The sequence below is a fragment of the Ursus arctos genome, unplaced genomic scaffold, assembly GCF_023065955.2.
Source record: "Ursus arctos isolate Adak ecotype North America unplaced genomic scaffold, UrsArc2.0 scaffold_10, whole genome shotgun sequence".
In the NCBI taxonomy this organism is placed as follows: Eukaryota; Metazoa; Chordata; class Mammalia; order Carnivora; family Ursidae; genus Ursus; species Ursus arctos.
Genome location: NW_026622764.1, coordinates 77,453,547 through 77,474,227, shown reverse-complemented (window position 1 = coordinate 77,474,227; position 20,681 = coordinate 77,453,547). Strand labels below are relative to the sequence as shown.

At 40.1% G+C, this 20,681-nt stretch overlaps 2 protein-coding genes across 3 annotated transcripts in view; one reads left to right on the top strand and one right to left on the bottom strand.

The window, feature by feature from the left end:
- The window catches only part of MPHOSPH8 (M-phase phosphoprotein 8), a 68,254-nt gene extending 53,509 nt beyond the window's left edge, over positions 1-14,745 (top strand). For both annotated transcript variants that reach the window (XM_026492940.4, XM_057309840.1), the window contains 4 exons: positions 995-1,149; positions 12,085-12,212; positions 13,070-13,153; positions 13,698-14,745. In XM_026492940.4, the coding sequence (XP_026348725.2) occupies positions 995-1,149; positions 12,085-12,212; positions 13,070-13,153; positions 13,698-13,739 (409 nt within the window). In that variant the 3' untranslated portion in view covers positions 13,740-14,745. The remainder of the gene's footprint in view (positions 1-994; positions 1,150-12,084; positions 12,213-13,069; positions 13,154-13,697) is intronic.
- A 1,839-nt stretch (positions 14,746-16,584) lies between these two features.
- PSPC1 (paraspeckle component 1) overlaps positions 16,585-20,681 on the bottom strand; it is a 101,093-nt gene continuing 96,996 nt past the window's right edge. The window contains exons 7-8 of the transcript XR_008958478.1: positions 19,685-19,784; positions 16,585-17,526 (exon numbers count right to left, since the gene is read on the bottom strand). The gene's annotated coding sequence lies outside the window, so the exon portion shown is untranslated. The remainder of the gene's footprint in view (positions 17,527-19,684; positions 19,785-20,681) is intronic.

Below are 20,681 nucleotides of genomic sequence, written 5' to 3'. Positions count from 1 at the left end.
AGGAAACTAAGGGTTGCGGGAGGGAAGGTGGGGGTGGGTAGGGATAATTGGCTGATGGGCATTAAGGAGGGCACTTGATGTAATGAGCCCTGGGTGTTATATGCAACTGATGAATCACTAAATTCTGCCTCTGAAACTAATAAAGAAAAAGAATTATTTTGGCAACACATAACAAACTTCACAAACAGTAAATACAAGTAAGGTGTTTATTGTTCAAAATAACAGGGAGTCCATGGGTAGGCAGCTGTGGGCAGGAAAAAGCCACTCTTCCCCTCTTCCCCTCCACCACCCTTAGGGTGTGACTTGGATCTTCATGCCTGCATGATGCTTATTCCAATTCCAGGATATATTCTAAGCAGAAAGTAAGGTAAATTTCAGACGAGAGACAAAAAAAAACAAACCAAAAGGACATGTATGTGGTGAGTCTGCCCATCAGCAGCCTTTGCTGGGAGCCTTACCCAAATGGTAATTTCTCTGTGTGTCCGTGAGCCAACACAGTGGATTGCCACTCCTAAAACTGGGATATCCTGGGCAAACCAAATGAGTTGGTTACCTTCCCAGCAAGATTGTTTAAAAATATTTCCTGAGTTAGCACTGATCATTTTATTTAACTGCCTTCTAAACTAAGTACTATAAAGATGTGTATGGCAGTTCTCAAATTTATTAATAGAATTTTCATTTTCATTAGAAAGATAAGTCTGTCTGTATACCAGGAACTATTCAGAAGGCTGGGAAGATGGAGACAGCAGCAGGGGGAGAAGACTTGCCCTCTTAGAGCCTAAATTCCCTGTGACAACATAGACAGTAAGACAGATAGTGTGTCAGATGCTAAGTGCTAAAGAAAAATAGAGTGGGGAAGCAGGATGAGTAGGAAGTTACATTTATTTTAAAGGTTGATATGGGAAGGCCTCACTGGTATTCAGCAGTTTGATAATATGACTCCTGGTTATTTTCTACATTAATAATAACAACTCTTACTGTATTTTTTGACTAGACTTTCAAGAGTAGCAGAAGAAACAATAAGGGACTACTTTGAAGCACGTCTTGCTCTATTAGAACCAATTTTCCCAATAGCATGTCATCGTCTCTGTGAGGGGCCAGATTTTTCAACTGATTTCACTTACAAACCCCCACAGAACATACCAGAAGGTAAGCCTATGTTTTTCTGTTTGAAAAGTGACACTGTAAATATCAGCTGGTTTTTAATCAGACGAGATCGGGCGCATTCAGGGTGGTATGGCTGTAGACTATGAGCTGATTTTTAAACAGAACTCTGTGAATATAATCTTAACAGAATCCCATTATGTATAATAATTATGTAAAATAGTTAACAGCAGAGCTACTCTGGCAGAAAAAAGAGACCCAGCTGATACCTACCATCCCAGGTGACTTTGAGGGATCCACAGAGCACTGTGTTACCACTTGTTAAAAAGCATAGGGGTGCCTGGGTGGCTCAGTCGGTTAAGTGTCTGACTCCTGATTTTGGGTCAAGTCACACATGATCTCAGAGTCGTGAGATCAGACCCTGAGTTGGGCTCTTTGCACAGCAGGGAGTCTGCTTGAGATTTTCTCTCTCGCTCTGTCCCTCCATCGGGACCAATAAAGCCCTCAAATAAAGAAATAAATATTTAAAAAATTTTTAAAAATGAGAAGCATGGAAGTTGGGGCTGTTCTTTCTGCCCATGGGTCCTGTCCCCCGTGCTTTAATGAAACCACCTTTTTTGCACCGGGGGGTGGGGGGGGGTGGGGAGGGGAACGTATGGAAGTTGGATCTTAATAATTGTACTGCCTTTTGTTAAAATTGAGTTTTATTAAAATTTAGCTAGCTTCAAGATGATAAGCCCAGAATCAGTATTTTTCCTGAATTTTATTAAAAGAAAAAGTCACTGTTTTGGCTCATAGGAAAGTTGAGTAGCAGAGATGGAAACTTCAGTTCTGCTTCCTAGCCTCTGCTTAACAGCTGCTCTGTAAGCAATACCATGACATGGCGTGGCCCTTCTTTAGGACATGGACGCAGCATGTTTAAGTGGAGAGAACACTGCCTCTGCCTTCATGAAAGTACATATTTAAAAAAATATGTATTGGACGCCTGGGTGGCTCAGTCAGTTAAATGTCTGCCTTTGGCTCAGGTCATGATCTCAGGGTCCAGGGAACAAGTCCTGCCATCAGGCTCTGTGCTCAGTGGGGAGTCTGCTTCTCCCTCTCCCTCTGGCCGCCCACCCTTGTTCATATTCCCTCTCTCAAATAAATAAATAAATATTTAAAAAATATTTATGTATTCATTAATGAAAATTTAAAATACAACCATACCATGAAAATTTAATTAAAGACAGCCATTCATAACACCTGTGTTTAGTGAACTTGACATTGAAGAATCATTTGTGGTTTCAACCGTCCAAATGGATTGCTTCCATTGCTGGGTAGTGAGCACGAGTTTGGGGAACAGGGTATAGCAGTGGCTGAGCTGATCCGGGCCAGTCTCCCAGCATCCACAACTTACGGGCTTCAGTGTACCTGGACCGCCTTAGGGTTACTCAGTTTTTTTTTCTGCACATGCACAATGTCTATGGCCACCAGAAATCTTCTGTCTGAAATCTAACCAAAGATGCCTCGTCATCCTCAGATACAAGATCCTGAGAGGTTTTCCCAACCCTTGGTAGTCAGTGTGGTCTCAGCCTGCCCTGGGAGCTTGTTAGAGATGCAGATTCTCAGGCCCCGCCCAGGCCTGCCTCTCAGTTGACACCCTGGTGAGATCTCAGGTGATTTATCAACACACTCAAGTGTGAGAGGCACTGACCTTGGTGGTTCCTTGAGGGGATTTTGATTGTGTTTAACAACGAGTTTGGATGGAGAAAACATTTATACTGATTCCATGAAACAACTGCTAGCAAACTGATAGCATTCCTCGGGTCATTTTATATCTGTGCAATTGAAGATTTGTCGGACTAGATCTAACTCATTTTGGTTAGAATAAACAGCACCTGAACGAAGGATTTTCAAATAGGATTTTCTCTGTAAACCACTAGTCCCCATTCAGGCCATTTTGAAGTGTTACCACTACTCTCCAATAACAAATACTCTAGTCAACCTCTGTCCCAGATTAGATGCTCATTCATAGTGGAGCTGAGGGGAAAAAGACAAGGAATGGTCCCTATATTGTCTGTAGGCCTTTTCTTCCTTTGAACCTTAGCACTCTGCGGGTGCGGGTGGGTACTGATTGCATTTCAAAGCTGGAGAGCAAAATCAGTATGACAAACCTTAAATATCTTGAAAGGAGAGGAGAGCGAGCCAGGGGCTCGGCATGTCCTCCTTTCCCTGGGACCTAGAACAAGTAAAGCCAATGGTTCCTTAGGGTGTCTTTTATGAAGTCTCCTCTTGTTTATAATTGGGCTGGGTCACTGTTTTTTCATCTTAAAAATGGCTTACCAGAAAGGTCAGAGTTCATGTATCTATTTTCTTTTCTTTCTTTTTTTTTTTTTTTTTACTTTTTGAGACATTTAGTTTTGGGTTTTTTTTTAATGATTTTTTATTATATTATGTTAGTCACCATACAGTACATCCCCGGTTTCCGATGTAAGGCTCGATGATTCATTAGTTGCGTATAACACCCAGTGCACCATGCAATATGTGCCCTCCTTACTACCCATCACCAGTCTATCCCATTCCCCCACCCCCCTCCCCTCTGAGGCCCTCAGTTTCTATCTCATAGTACATAGTCTCTCATGTTTCATTCCCCCTTCTGATTACCCCCCCTTTCTTTATCCCCTTTCTTCCCCTACTGATCATTCTAGTTCTTATGTTCCATAGATGAGAGAAATCATATGATAGTTGTCTTTCTCTGCTTGACTTATTTCACTTCGCATTATCTCCTCCAGTGCCGTCCATGTTGTAGCAAATGTTGAGAACTCATTCTTTCTGATAGCTGAGTAATATTCCATTGTATATATGGACCACAACTTCTTAATCCAGTCATCTGTTGAAGGGCATCTCGGCTCCTTCCACGATTTAGCTATTGTGGACATTGCTGCTATGAACATTGGGGTGCATATGGCCCTTCTCTTTACTACGTCTGTATCTTTGGGGTAAACACCCAGTAGTGCAATGGCTGGATCATAGGGTAGCTCAATTTTTAACTTTTTAAGGGACCTCCACACTGTTTTCCAGAGTGGCTGTACCAACTTGCATTCCCACCAACAATGCAGGAGGGATCCCCTTTCTCCACATCCTCTCCAACAATTGTTGTTTCTTGCCTTGTCTATTTTTGCCATTCTAACTGGCGTAAGGTGGTATCTCAGTGTGGTTTTGATTTGAATTTCCTTGATGGCAAATGATTTTGAACATTTTTTCATGTGTCTGTTAGCCATTTGTATGTCTTCATTGGAAAAGTGTCTGTTCATATCTTCTGCCCATTTTATGATTTGTTTATTTGTTTCTCGTGTACTGAGTTTGAGAAGTTCTTTGTAGATCTTGGATACCAGTCCTTTATCTGTAGTGTTATTTGCAAATATATTCTCCCATTCCGTGGGCTGCCTCTTAGTTTTTCTGACTGTTTCCTTGGCTGTGCAGAAACTTTTAATCTTGATGAAGTCCCATAAATTCATTTTATCTTTTATTTCTCTTGCCTTTGGGGATGTATCATGAAAAAGGTTGCTTTGGCCGATGTCGTAGAGGTTGCTGCCTATGTTCTCCTCTAGAATTTTGATGGATTCCTGTCTCACATCAAGGTCTTTCATCCATTTGGAGTTTATTTTTGTGTATGGTGCTGGATAGTGGTCAAGTTTCATTCTTTTGCATGTAGCTGTCCAATTTTCCCAGCACCATTTATTGAAGAGACTGTCTTTTTCCCACCGGATGTTTTTTCCTGCTTTATCAAATATTAGTTGCCCAAAGAGCTGAGGGTCCATTTCTGGGCTCTCTATTCTGTTCCATTGGTCTATGTGTCTGTTTTTGTGCCAGTACCATGCTGTCTTTGTGATCACAGCTTTGTAGTACAGCTCGAAACCCGGCATTGTGATGCCCCCAGCTTGGTTTTTCCTTTTCAACAGTTCCTTGGAGATTCGGGGCCTTTTCTGTTTCCATACAAATTTAAGGACTATTTGTTCCAGTTCTTTGAAAAATGTCCTCGGTATTTTGATCGGGATAGCATTGAAAGTGTGGATTGCTCTGGGTAGCATGGACATTTTAACTATGTTAATTCTTCCAATCCATGAACATGGAATATCTTTCCATCTTTTTATGTCTTCCTCAATGTCTTTCAAGAGTGATTTATAGTCTCTAGAATATAGGTCCTTTACGTCTCTGGTTAAGTTAATTCCAAGGTAACGTATGGTTTTTGGTGCTATTGTAAATGGGATGGATTCCCTAATTTTTCTTTCTTCAGTCTCGTTATTCGTGTATAGAAATGCAACTGATTTCTGAGCATTGATTTTGTATCCCGCCACGTTACTGAATTGCTCTATAACTTCTAATAGTTTGGGAGTGGCTTTTTTTGGGTTTTCCATATAGAGTATCATGTCATCTGCGAAGAGAGACATTTTGACTTCTTCTTTGCCGATTTGAATACCTTTGATCCCTTTTTGTTGTCTGATTGCTGTTGTAAGGACTTCTAGTACTATGTTGAATAATAGTGGCGAGAGTGGGCATCCTTGTCGTGTTCCTGATCTTAAGGGAAAGGCTTCCAGCTTTTCCCCATTGAGAATAATATTTGCAGTAGGCTTTTCATAGATGGCTTTTATGAGATTGAGAAATGTACCCTCTATTCCTACACTCTGAAGGGTTTTAATCAGGAAAGGATGCTGTATTTGTTAAATGCTTTTTCGGCATCGATTGAGACGATCATATGGTTCCTGAGTCTTTTCTTGTTGATATGATGTATCACGCTGATTGGTTTGCGAATATTGAACCACGCTTGCATCCCAGGTATGAATCCCACTTGATCGTGATGGATAATCCTTTTAATGTACTGTTGGATTCTATTAGCAAGTATCTTGTTGAGGATTTTGGCATCCATATTCATTAGGGAAATCGGTCTGTAATTCTCCTTTTTGATGGGGTCTTTGCCTGGTTTGGGGATCAAGGTAATATTGGCTTCATAGAATGAGTTTGGTAGCTTTCCTTCTGTTTCTATTTTTTGAAATAGCTTTAGGAGAATAGGTATTATTTCTTCTTTGAATGTTTGGTAGAATTCCCCAGGAAAACCATCCGGGCCTGGAGTTTTGTTATTTGGAAGGTTGTTTATCACTGACTCAATCTATTCATAATTAATTGGCCTGTTTAAGAAATCAATTTCTTCCTGTTTCAGTCTTGGTAGTTTATATAAGGTTTCCAGGAAGGATTCCATCTCTTCCAGATTGCTTAGTTTATTGGCATAAAGCTGTTGATAAAAATTTCTAATTATCCTTCCAATTTCAATGGTGTTCGTCATGACCTCTCCTTTTTCATTCATAATTTTAATAATCTGGGTCCTTTCTCTTTTCTTTTGGATAAGTCTTGCCAGTGGTCTGTCAATTTTATTGATTCTCTCCAAGAACCAGCTTCTAGTCCTGTTGATCTGCTCTACTGTACTTCTGGTTTCTGCTTGATTGATTTCAGCTCTAATCTTGGTCAGCTGCTTCCTCGTGCGTGGATTAGGCCTGTCCCTCTGTTGCTGTTCCAGTTTCTTGAGGTGAGAATATAAAAACTGCATTTTAGATTTTTCTATTCTTTTGAGTGAGGCTTGGATGGCTATGTATTTCCCCCTTAGGACTGCCTTTGCAGTATCCCATAGGTTTTGGACTGTTGTATTTTCATTCTCATTGGTCTCCATAAATTGTTTAATTTGATTTTTGATTTCCTGGTTTATCGAGTCATTCCTGAGCAGGATGGTTCTTAGTCTCCAAGTGTTTGAGTTTCTTCCAAATTTTTCCTTGTGGTTGAGTTCCAATTTCAGAGCGTTGTGGTCTGAGAATATGCAGGGAATAATTTCAATCTTTTGGTATCGGCTGAGACCTGTTTTGTGTCCCAGAACATGGTCTATTCTTGAGAATGTTCCATGGGCATTAGAATAGAATGAGTATTCTTTGGTTCTGGGGTGTAGTGTTCTATATATATCTATGAGGTCCAACTCGTCGAGTATGGCATTCAAAGCCTTTGATTCCTTGCTTAGTGTTTGCCAGGGTGTTCTGTCTATTTCTGATAGTGGAGTGTTGACGTCCCCTACTATTAGTGTATTTTTATTTATATGTCTCTTTATTTCTGGTTAAGAGTTGGCTTGTGTATCTTGCTGCTGTGCTCCCCTGTTGGGGGCATATATATTTATAATTGTCATATGCACTTGTTGAATACTTCCTTTAAGAATAATATATGCCCTTCTGCGTCTCTAACTATAGTCTGTAGTTTAAAATCCAATTTATCTGATATGAGAATTGCTACCCCAGCTTTCTTTTGAGGTCCATTTGCGTGAAAGATGGTACTCCATCCCCTTACTCTCAGTCTGAATGCATCTTTGGGTTCGAAATGAGTCTCTTGTAGACAGCAAATGGATGGGTCATTTCTTTTTATCCAATCTGCAACCCTGTGGCGTATATGGGAGTGTTCAAACCATTTACATTGGCACTAAGAACTGAGAGATAGAATTTTAATGATGCCATGTTGCCAGTAAAGTCTTTGTTTGTATTGGCTGTGACTTTCTGTTCTGTATCACTCTTGGGGCCTTTTTACTTCTATAGAACCCCCTTTAATATCTCCTGTAGGGCTGGTTTCGTGGTTACGAAATTGGTTAGTGACTGGCGATTCTGAAATGTCTTTATTTCTCCATCAATTCTGAATGACAGCCTTGCTGGATAAAGGATCCTTGGCTGCATGTTTTTCTCTGAAAGAGCTTTAAATATGCTCCCCCAACCCTTTCTCTCATTCCAGGTCTGTGTAGACAGGTCTGACGTAATTCTGATGCCTTTGCCTTGGTACGTGAGAAATTTCTTTGCCCTGGCCGCTTTCAGTACTGTATCCTTGGATCTAATATTTGCGAATTGTACTATGACGTGACGTGTCATAGGTTTGTTGTGGTTGAGCTTGGGAGGGGTCCTCTCTGCCTCTTGGACACAAATGTTTGTTTCCCGTGCTAGATTAGGGAAGTTTTCAGCTACAATTTGTTCAAATATCTCTTCTAGACCTCTGTTTTTCTCCACCCCCTCGGGGATGCTGATGATTCTAACATTGGATCACATTGGATCGTTTCATTGAGTCAGTAATCTCCCGTAACCTACATTCATGGGCTTGGATTTTTTTAAAGCATCTTCTATTTTGGTTTTTTCCTCTATTAACCCATCGTCCAGTTCACTCACCCGTTCCTCTGCTTCTGTGACCCTGGCTGTCAGAGTCTCTAGTTTTGCCTGCATTTGGCTCATAGAATTTTTAATTTCTGTCAGATTCGCTCTCATTTCTGTCCTTAGGGATTCTATATTCTCAGTAACCTTTTCGTTAATACTTTTTTCAGTTCTACTCATCATTTTGACCATCGTTACTCTGAATTCCATTTCTGATACTTTGGTTACATCCATATCCATTATTTCTGTGGCAGAGGCCACAGACTCACTGTCTTTTCTTTGCTGGGGGGGGGGGGGGGCTTCTCCTTCTTGTCATTCTGATGAGGAGAGGTTGCGGGGTTGTCCAGAGCCCAAATTATTGACTGGGTCCCAGGCCGTGCCCCTTGTTTTATAGGGATCTTAGGGATGTGGGCTTCTTCTTTAAAGATTTTATTTATTTATTTATCTGAGAGAGAGAGAGACAGACAGCAAGAACGGGAACAGAAGCAGGGGAGTGGGAGAGGAAGAAGCAGGCTCCCAGCGGAGGAGCCCGATGAGGGACTCCTTTCTGGAACGCCGGGATCACGCCCTAAGCCGAAGACAGGCGCTCAGTGACTGCGCCACCCAGGCATACCGAGTTGTGGGCTTCTTGATTTTTCAGCCTGCCTTCTGTGTTCTGGGGGAGGGGCCTGCCGCACCGATACTCAGGCAACCCTGTTTGGGTAGAGTCTCCGTGTCCCCTGCGAGGGGTGATGGGGATGGGCACGCTGTGAGCCGGTATTTCTAGGCTTTTGTTCTCTGGCGGCTTTCCCTGGCGGTTTGCTGTGCCTCTTCTGAGAGAGCAGCAGAGGCTGAATTGTCACAGAACAGAGGGATTGCGGCCCGTTCTCCAGTGATATTCTGGCCACTTTAACTCTGTTACTGTTGGTGCTGCTCAACCCTGCAGCGTCCCGGGATGTGCGCCCCACACCCGGCGTCCCAGCCCTCACTTCCAGGGCCGGCGCGTCTCTGTCCTTTGTGTTTCTAACGCCGCCAGCCGCCCCGCGCGCACTCCGGGAGCTCGGTCTCAGTCTGGATCCCGTGAGCACACCGGGATTCCGGTGTTCTTCAAGATGCCTGGTGGCGCGCGCTCCTGGCTCACCGGTCTCAGTCTGCTCTCTCGCGGGTGCCGTCCGTGAGTCCGCCCGCTCTCCCGTGCAGGTGGCTGCCGCTTCCCGACGCCCGAACACGGCGGCTCCCTCCCCCTTCCGTTTATCTTCCGATATCTGTGCGCGGTTTCACGGCTCCCCTTAGCACTGGAGATGTTCATTTGTAGAGATCCAGATGTATCTTCCTGCGTCTCAGGCTGATTCCGTGGTTATTTAGGCTGGTCTGGTACCTATCCAGCTCGACTCAGGGGACCGGCTGAAAAAGGGGTCCCCTACTCCTCCGCCATCTTAACTCTTCCCCCATGTATCTATTTTCTATTACACCAGAAGTATGACTTTGTTGAGAAAAATGAGTCATGCAGAATATTTTGGATATTCAGTGGAAGCTTCAAATCTCATGGTTCCCCCCCCAAAATAAGTTTTGGTGTTAATCAGAAAATTTGGAAAAGGCAGAATACTATATAGAAGAAAATGACAGTCACTCAAACCCACACCAGAGAGAACCACCATAGAAGTTTGCTTCCATGGACATTTTCACACTCAGCAGCAACTTTTTTAAATTTATTTTTAATTTTTTATTATGTTATGTTAGTCACCATACAGTACATCATCAGTTTTTGATGTACTGTTCCATGATTCGTTGTTTGCATATAACACCCAGTGCTCCATGCAATATGTGCCCTCCTTACTACCCATCACCAGTCTATCCCATTCCCTCATCCCCCCCCCCCCGCCGAAGCCCTCAGTTTGTTTTCCAGAGTCCATAGTCTCTCGTGGTTCATTCCCCCTTCTGTTTATCCCCTTCATTCTTCCCTTCCTTCTCCCTGCTATTCCTTATGTTCCACAAATGAGTGAAACCATATGATATTTCTTTCTCAGCTTGACTTATTTCACTTAGCATAATCTCCTCCAGTCCCATCCATGTTGCTGCAAATGTTGGGTAATTGTTCTTTCTGAAGGCTGAGTAATATTCCATTGTATATATGGACCACATCTTCTTTATCCATTCGTCTGTTGAAGGGCATCTCGGCTCCTTCCAGAGTTTAGCTATTGTGGACAATGCTGCTATGAACATTGGGGTGCATATGGCCCCTCTCTGTATCTTTGGGGTAAATACCCAGTAGTGCAATTGCTGGGTCATAGGGCAGCCCTATTTTTAACTTTTTAAGGGACCTCCACACTGTTTTCCATAGTGGCTGTACCAACTTGCATTGCCACCAACAATGTAGGAGGGATCCCCTTTCTCCACATCCTCTCCAACATTTGTTGTTTCTTGCCTTGTCAATTTTTGCCATTCTAACTGGTGTAAGGCGGTATCTCACTGTGGTTTTGATTTGAATTTCCCTGATGGCTAATGATGTTGAACATTTTTTCATGTCTGTTAGCCATCTGTGTGTCTTCATTGGAAAAGTGTCTGGTCATATCTTCTGCCCATTTTTTGATTTGATTATTTGTTTCTCATGTATTGAGTTTGAGAAGTTCTTTATAGATCTTGGATACCTTTTATCTGTAGTTTCATTTGCAAATATCTTCTCCCATTCTGTGGGCTGCCTTAGTTTTGATGACTGTTTCCTTTGCTGTTCAGCAGCTTTTTATCTTGATGGAGTCCCAAAAGTTCATTTTTTCTTTTGCTTCCCTTGCCTTTGGAAACGTGTCATGAAAATGGTTGCTGTGGCTGATGTCGTAGAGGTTGCTGCCTATGTTCTCCTCTATGATTTTGATGGATTCCTGTCTCACATCGAGGTCTTTCATCCATTTGGAGTTTATCTTTGTGTATGGTGTGAGAGAGTGGTCAAGTTTCATTCTTTTGCATGTAGCTGTCCAATTTTTCCAGCACCATTTATTGAAGAGACTGTCTTTTTCCCACCAGATGTTTTTTCCTGCTTTGTCAAAGATTAGTTGACCATAGAGCTGAGGGTCCATTTCTGGGCTCTCTATTCTGTCCCATTGGTCTATGTGTCTGTTTTTGTGCCAGTACCATGCTGTCTTTGTGAACACAGCTTTGTAGTATAGCTTGAAATCAGGCAACATGATGCCCCTAGCCTTGTTTATCTTTTTCAACATTTCCTTGGCAATTCAGGGTCTTTTCTAGTTCCACACAAATTTTAGGATTGTTTGTTCCAGCTCTTTGAAAAATGGCGTTGTATTTTGATCGGGATGGTGTTGAAAGTGTAGATTGCTCTGGGTAGCATGGACATTTTAAGTATGTTTATTCTTCTGATCCATGAGCATGGAATGTTTTTCTATCTTTTTGTGTCTTCTTCAATGTCTTTCATCAGTGCTCTGTAGTTTCTAGAGTATTGATCCTTTACCTCTCTGGTTAAGTTTATTCCAAGATACGGTTTTTGGTGCTATTGTAAATGGAATCGCTTCCCTAATTTCTCTTTCTTCTCTTTTAAAAATTTGTTCCATGAGTTGTCAGTAGGGATTACTTGGGACAAAAAATAAAAGGGGTCCCTGTGGTTTGAAAAATGCTAGGTAACACCAGGTTTTGAAATTGGACTCATTGGTGTGAGTGGGCACCAGGTGGGTGTGCACCACCAGGCTTACTGAGGGGACTGCTCCCAACTTGTACAGGTGCGCCTTCCTCAGAGTTGAAAGGTGGCCATGGTAGGATTGGTATTAAAATCTATGTTTATATCTCCCTTATTCAGGCTCTGGCATCCTGCTGTTTATTTTCCATGCCAACTTTTTGGGTAAAGAAGTTATTGCTCGGCTCTGTGGACCGTGTAGTGTACAAGCTGTAGTTTTAAATGATAAATTTCAACTTCCAGTTTTTCTGGTAAGATTTTCTGTAGTTCATTAACATTCTTCTAATCCAGAAGCACAGATGACTTTTAGTTGTGTGTTTTAATAAAATATGTTAATTATAATTAAGCCAATTGGAAATGAGGCAATAACCCATAATTCTAAAGTAAAATTATCCAAAATTTTGTCATAAGAATTTGGATTTCTCATGTTTGATATATATGCCTTAAGTTATGTTTACCATAATGTCTTAGTGCATTCTGAATATAAATTCTTAAGGTATAAGCAACATACTGATTTTAAATATTCTGCATTTTCCCACCATTATAATTACAAACATTCACCTAAAGGAAATTTAGGAAATTTTAAAAGTATACCCATTCTGTGCTTCCAGTACCTAGAACATGGGTGTATTTATGCTTAGTTTTAATGTATGTAGCTTTAGTTAACCATCATATTGTAATTTTGATTTATAATAAAATAATGTATTAGTGGGTATATAAATTTTTTTTAACAGAAAGGGTCTTAAAGAATCTTTGTGTATGTTTCCTTTTCTATACTTAGAATTCTTTCCTTAGGCTGAATTAAGCAAAATCAACTGTTTATGAAGATTTTTTAACACTGATGCTGTATATGGCTGCATACATGCTAATCCTACAGATTTATCTGGATGCTGTTTTTGCAGCTAAATTTTACAAGCTTTTTTGTCATTTGTATCTTTTTAATAAATCAAGAGAAAACTAATCACAGCAAACTGATCTATATAAAGTATAAAACTTGTTTTCTGTTTTACATCATTGGAATCTGAAATGTTTCTGTTAAGATACAGTGATGCTCTCAGATGTCGAATTTTGTCTGAGGAAACACTGACTGGTTGGTCTCTCTCCGTAGGATAGTCATTTTGTTTACTCGTTCAGCCCTGCTGCAGGCCTCAATAAACTCTTCATAAGGTTGACGGAAGCGCCTTCTGCCAAGGTGAAAATCCTTTCCTCACATTTAGTGCAGCTACTCCTATTGCTACTCCAGATTCCATCAGCAACAGCAGAAAAAACTTCCGAGAATGCTGTGTTCCTGGTGTGCCTGTCCTGGAGACAAGTGCTCTCTGGATAGCAGCGCACCGGAATCTACAGATGTGTTAGACATAAATTGTGTGTCAAGAAAGGGACTGATGGTAAGGATGCATCTCTCCGGTACTGAGCCGTCGGAGCTGTATTCTGCCTTTGTTATTTAATGTATGACATTTTACGTATGTCTCTAGGCTGTTCACTTAACATTGAAGCCGGGCCAAAAGTCTATGCAAGAAATAGTAGTTATTTACTATAATAATCTAAAAATCAAATCATAAGCACTTGGATTTTTTATTAAAAGTGATAACCTAAGACCCTGATTTGATAACCAATTTGAGAACATTGCCAAATAAGACAGACAAATCTTGGTTGTGTGAGTTTTCCCTCTTCTAAGAAAGGGGAACTCTGCAGAGGTATCTGTACTGATACTTGTGCCTATTTTCTTTCAACAGGTTAAGCTGCTAATAGGTGCATACAGAGTACAGCTGCAGTGACGGAACGGAGAGTTGGGATGGAGTTATTTCCAGACCTGTTTTGGGACTCTGGCACAGCTGACACCTCCAGATTTGACATTTCATCTGTAACTCTTTTGCAGTTTCAGGCCTGTTATCTGTTACAGGCTCTAAGACAGGACATGGTGGTTCTAATATATTATAAAATATAGATGTAAGTATTTGTGCCAGTGTTCTGAAATCTCGATGTTGTCTCCAGACTGCATAATTCAGGTTTTCCACAATGTGGAATGGTATACAGGAGGAATATTTAAGAAAATTAAAAGTCTTTTTTCTAACTTGAAATTTTCTACTAGCCCTGGTGAATTTCTGTGTTAAAAACAATTAAGTGTGTATGTGATACTCAAGTTACCAAAGCACTAAATAAGGTGTGAATTTGCTGCCCCTGAAGGATGACTTTCTAACTTGGTAGGCAGATTTGAGGGAGGAGGTCTGAGCTGTTTGTAATATGCAGTTGCCACAGATCCTGAATTGGAGGTGACAACTTCGTGTATTTGAAGTTATCCTTATTCTTCGAAAAGATAAATCGGAATCTAAAATACAGCAAAAAAAATATAAGCCAGGACAGTAGGGGGCCTAAAAGAAGATATTACTTGTGGACTTTTATACTTGTTCTTGGAATCCATCAAGTAATTTTCAAAAGCCAGATCCTGTGCCCTTACTATGAACAGTGGGAAGCCAGCCGAGGTTTATCTGCCACACTGTGCCTCGTGTGAAGAGTTACTGCTTCTAGAGACTCCCCACAGGTCTCTCATAGTCTCTTAAGAAATATTTGGCAAACTAAGAAGTCAAACTCAGTCTGGACTATGGAGATGTGTAAAATTATTTAGTTCCGGATTGGTTTTATAATTTATAATTTTAATGAAATTTTTCAGAATGTCATATATGGTAGACCACATACATTGTACAGACATTTCAGAGAGCCATTTTTACTTTACATATTGCCTTTTCCTACATTGTTCTCAATAAAACACCAAATGTTGGTCTATTTTTTTTTTTTTTTTTTTGGTATCTCAAGTCTCAGGACTTCAAAACAAGGGGGATACTAATGTGTAATTTTTTAGCTAAATGATGGCTGGGATTGGAATTTTTTCATCTATACTGAATCATGTATGACTGGTACTGTATCTAACTTCATAGCTTTCTAGGAGAAAAGTTAATGCGTTTTGCGTGAGCAGTGGTGGTGGGTCGGGAACAGTCAGGGAGATAGTACGTTCAAATAATGCATAAGAGAAATGGGTTTTTAAAGAAAATTTCTGTTCTCAAAATCATGCTTAAGATAGTATCAGCTTTACAAGCACGCATTAAAAGGCGATGTGCTGTTTATCCAAGAGGGAAGGCCAGGCTAGAAATCCAGTAGAAAATCTGATGAATAATTCCTTTAGAAGTTAAGGAATACACACTGGGAAGTCAGCAAGGATTAAAAAAAAAAAACTTGTGACAGATTAAGAAACTATTAATCATGGGGAAATTGAGCGAGTTATTGTCACAGAAAGCAGGGTCAAGGAAGAAAGATAAAAGTGTGAGATTATTTGGGGTAACACAACCTTTGAGTTGTCCATCTCGACTTCTACCAGTTTTATGCCAGATGTGGTAGTAAATTATGTAAACAGTTGTGTCTACTAGGAAGAGAAAGTAGAGCCACACAATTTAATACCTTTTGTTCTAAACTATAGCTTCTCTATAGCCAGATGTAAAGCACACCTGTCTACTCTGAAAGTTCTGGTTTCCTAAGGATGGAGAAGACTTGAATCGTCTAGAGACTCGCACTTCATTGCTTTCTTGCTGGTTCTCTGATGAGGCAGCTAATTCCATCAGATACTGATAATGCTGCCACTTTGACATTTAAATAAAATGTGTACAAAGCTTGAGCCATGGTTTCTCTGGAAAACAAAGCAACTCTCAAGCAGCACCTTAGAAGGTTTACAGATTTCTTTAGTACTATAGGTCAAAACCAAAGCAGTCTTAGAAAGTATATACAATATAGAATACATAACTGAGCTTTATATCTAGGCCATAGGCAATCTTATCATTAAGCAGATCACCAAAAATGGGATGCATCATTGTTCAGCCAGACTGAGAAAAGCAAATAGTACACATCTTTATTTCAATTTTTTCTTAACTTAAAAAAAAAATTAAGGGGCACCTGGGTGGCTCAGTTGGTTAATATCTGCCTTGGCTCAGGTCGTGACCTTGGGGTCCTGAGTTCGAGCCTCACGTAGGGCTCCCTGCTCAGCGGGAGTCTGCTTGTCCCTCTCCCTCTACCCCTCACCACCCTTAGGCCAGTCGCGTGCTCTCTTTCTCTAACAATTTAAAAAAAAAAAAAAAATCACACTCCTTTCCGGTGCATATGGCAGTAAGGACAACATAATTGGGTTATTCAATTAATTTCTCTATATTCAGATCTGGTCCACTCTAATGAGTAGGGCTGTAGTAGAAAGCACATTATACATGCTTTTTTACCTGCAACAGTATACCAAAAAGCAGCATCCAGTACCCAAACTACTCAAATGTTGAACAGCTACAGTTAGGGAGTTTGGTTTCGCTCTGAGAACAGGTTATTTGCATACACTGTCTTCCTAAGTCATTCCCATCTTATTCAGTGAAATGTCAGGAGTTTGCAATTTGAAGCTCAGGTGCTTTTAGAACTGACAAGTGTTGTTATACTGGTAGCTTTCAAAATAATGTATTACTGCTGGAAAAAGTCTTAGCATCCAGAATGTGAACAGTGAAAGGACCTGATAAAGCATTTACCATGCAAGTGTAGTGTCTCAAGGAGGATGATTAGTCAAGACCAGGAAAAAGAAGGAAACATACACCAGAATTATCAAAAAGTGGTTTATGAAAAAGAATTTGGACAATTTTAATATTTTATGCAGTTAATGTTTAATAGCCTAAAACTATATAAACCCCTAAAATTGTTTTAAATTTTTAAAGCTTTATTGGCCCAAGCGTTGGCTAGGTAAATGCAGAGAACCACTGATGGAACCCACAGTGTTCCTCCATCCTGTGCTGACTTGCAGATAATGCTTTCAGGCAAATCTGGGATTTCTAAGCCTTACATCTCCCTCCAAGTACAGAAGAGCATTACTAGTAAGGTAGAAAATTGTAATTACAATGAGTCACAAATAAGGACCAAATTAAAGTCGGGAAATAGTCCCCTGCCAACATCCGAAGCTCCCAAGGACCTCAGCTGGAATCTTAACCCTAATACTGGGCATCAGTTTAACTTGGAAGAAAGTAATTTTCCATTACAACACACGCTGCCTTGCTCATATCCATTTTTTGCTTTTTTTGAGCTAAAAAATACATATGGCTTTAGTAAAACATAATCTTTCTCACAACGATGCCAAATTCCACGAGTAGCTCCTTATCTTGGGGACTGACCCAAAATTGCAGGCCAGGTGGGGTGGTAAAAAAAAAATCCCTCCCTCTAATGGTTCCAACTTACAGGGAGTTGAAAGGGAAGTTTGTTGGTTATTCTGTGTTTTTGGGTGACTACACCATACTACTTCCATGGCAAGACTGCACCAAGGGGTAGGTAGACATCTTGATCAACAACAACACACCTGAATGAAAAGGGAAGTTCGCCGTATTCCAGATATTATTTTAACCAAAGAAAACTCCATGAAGCATAATGTGAAATGTTAGGATTACTCATACATCCATAAGTTGTTTATATGAAGAAATAAATTCACAAATGAAATGAGATTTGTTTTCTGTCTTGTTTCCCCTTTGTCTTTAAAAGCATTTCTCTCACAAAAGTGACCTGAAAAAAAGATAAATTCTTTGTTAGCAAACAAATTAGTATTTATTGTATATTTTCTATTGGAAATAGAAGCTTCAGTTACAAAGGAAATAATGTGCGGGGCTAGAGTCACTGAGCAACAGACCTAAAAAATATTCAAGAACTGAATTACTATGTGGAACCTATAAAATTTTCTTCAGTAATCCACCTCTGGAATTAGTATTTTGTTGTGAGCTCCTCTAGAGTTTAAGTGCCAGAAGAGTTAAATACGTTAGTTTAAAAAGCAGTAGTTCTGAAAATGCAGTCCCCACACCAGAGCAACACCAGCTGTTAGAAATGAGGACTCTCAGGCCTTCTAAATCACAAATGGTGGGTCTGCAGTCTGTGTTCTAACAAACCTCCCGAGAAAACATGAGAACCACTGTTTCAAAGGATAACCTAAAGATACCCAATTTTTAATAAGAACTTCTGCATTTTATTAACTTCTGTAAACTTAATAAAAGTATCTTCCTGAAATGTTTTCTGCTGACCAGAAAATCTGTAATGAAAAGCAGTTATTTTAAATAAACACTATTCATCTCTTACCAAAATTCAAAATCCTAAAGTTCCAATAACAGATCCACTTGACAAGATTATAAGATCTCTGATACCACATAATGCCACAGCTTTGATCTGTGGCGCAGTTAGCCTCTCCACATTAAAGTTTTTCCCCCTACCCACATATTTTGAGATTAAATCTTCAAATTTTATTTAAGGGGTTTACAAATAAAGCAATTCGAAAATTTAATACCAACAAAAGGTCTACAGAGTATTTACAAAGTAATTTTCTAATTTCAAAAGGCGATTCTAATTTTTTAGTAATTTCCCTTGGTTGGTGGTTCTCCAATAGAAAACAGTTCACCTGGATGGCTTTTATTTTCTCATCTTTTTTTTTTTTTAAATAGGCCAATGCAGGGCTCCAATTCACGACCATGAGATCAAGACCTGAGATGAGATCAAGTGTCACTCAACCGACTGAGCCACCCACCATGATCCCCCCTTATTTTTAAAAAGTAATACAGCTTGAACTCTGGACCCAGAAAGAGTCACATGCTCTACTGACTGGGCCAGCCAGGCGCCCCTACCTGGAGGGTTTTTAAAAATAAAATACTGCATTGCTGGATCCCACCCCCAAGTTTCTGTTCAGTAGCTGGACCTGAGAATGTGCATTCTTAAGCTCCCAGATGGTCTAGGGACCAGCTCTGAGAATTACTCTCCAAAGTTAATTTTCTAGAGCTGGTTAACAGAATGCAAAACACAGCTCTCACATTTTTGTGCTGCACCGGCATCAGGTACTTTAAAAGGGTGAAATTTCTCAAAGTGTCCGTATATGTCAGTGCTTCTCACACAATGTGCACTCACCCATTCAAATCCCCTGGGATCGTGTTAAAATGGGCAGATTGATTTGATCAGGTGTGTGTTCTGAGGTTCTGCACTGCCAATCAGCATAAGGCTGATTCTCCTGGTCCCTGGGACCACACTTGTAGTAGCAAGAACAGAAGACATGGTTTATCATCAGATAACGTAGGAAAGAAATACCCTTAAAATAATACTTTCTGGATCTATTAGTATACCATCACCCGAATTCTGTCATGAAGATCACAATGTAAATGTTTCTATAAAATTTTGTATCTAACTTAACAAAATAGGAAAATTGTTACCTTTACAAAAGGTAAAAAGCAGCAAGGAAAATACGGAGCTAGTATCCTTAGTATGGATCTGAATTTGATATTAAACCATTTTTAAGATTACACCCTTTCCAAGGAACTTAAAGGCTTCTAGACTTGATCACTAAAAACCAAGAGGGAATTTCTTTTCTTAGTGAAGACCTGTTTAGTATGTCATTTCTACTCTCAGTTCATTTTTACCTGAGGACAAATACTAACCATGAGGAAAGATGAGGGCAATCTAGAACTAAAAATAGCCTCCAACTTTGCTCAGAAAGAAGGGCAGTGACCCTGGGGATCCCTTAATACAGGCAGAGAAGCAGAGGTTTCAGCTTCTGCTATAACTATTCACTAACATTCCACTAATTCAACGCATGGGGACCATTACATATACGTTCATGAAGTCAGCAGAGTGAGGATCAGAAGTATGACCAAGATAACAAGGAACAATGTTTTAACAGACACTGACTGACCTGAAAGGAGATACAGACACCAGCATTTCCTAGTCTCTGAACTGGATTCATGCCAGAAGCCAAAATTCAGGAAGTTTCATCCATGTTTTCTTTCACCCTCCTAGGAATACAAAAAAATCAAATTTAGCCAGTTTCAATGATCAGTAAAATGGCAGAAGTGTTAAATCATGAAGTTCTTAACAGTAATCAGTTTCCATTCAGTAAAGATTTTCCTGTGAATTCATTTTCTTGGAGAACATCAACAGACTTAAAATTCAGTTCAATTTTATGTTTTGGCTTAAACACCGCTAAATCCTAGAAGTGGTGTCTCCAAGTCTGCTAACAATTTTAAAATATTAAGAGCCTATTTTGCTAAATCCTTCGTTTTTATTTCCATAGGCAGGCCCTCTTTTCTGCATTGTTGATCCCTCGGCACACTACTGCTTACAATCCTACAATCCAAAATTCTACCTGATCCCTACACTCTAATCTGCAACATTTTATTCTACTTGTACCAGGGCAGGGCACATAAATATGTCTGCTGTGCTCCATCAGAAAAAGACCTACCCTAGTAACTCCTTGGACCAAAGTTCTCCAGAGAGAGAGCACTAATGCAGATTTTTCATTGGAATACGGTTTTAGGTGTATTACACCTCATCTTGAAGTATATTTCTTAACATACCTGAAAGGTTAGTACAAGAGTATACAATTACAGTTTAGAAATAAGTATACAAATTGTGCTCAATTTTTTTAAACTATTAGGGTACATGACCCCCAAATACTGGAAATAACTACCCTAAATTAGTATTGTTTTCAAAACCCATTTGGATCTCAAATACACCTGAGAATTGGATGGAGTATGAACAGTGTCCCCCCCCCCCAAAATTTGCATGTAAAAAAATATGAACACAAAATTCTGCATGTAATTTAAGGTTATTCCAAATGATCCAACAAGACCCATGGTCCCAGTTATAAAACCTTAAATATTTTTCAAACAAGGCACGCCAAAAATCAACAA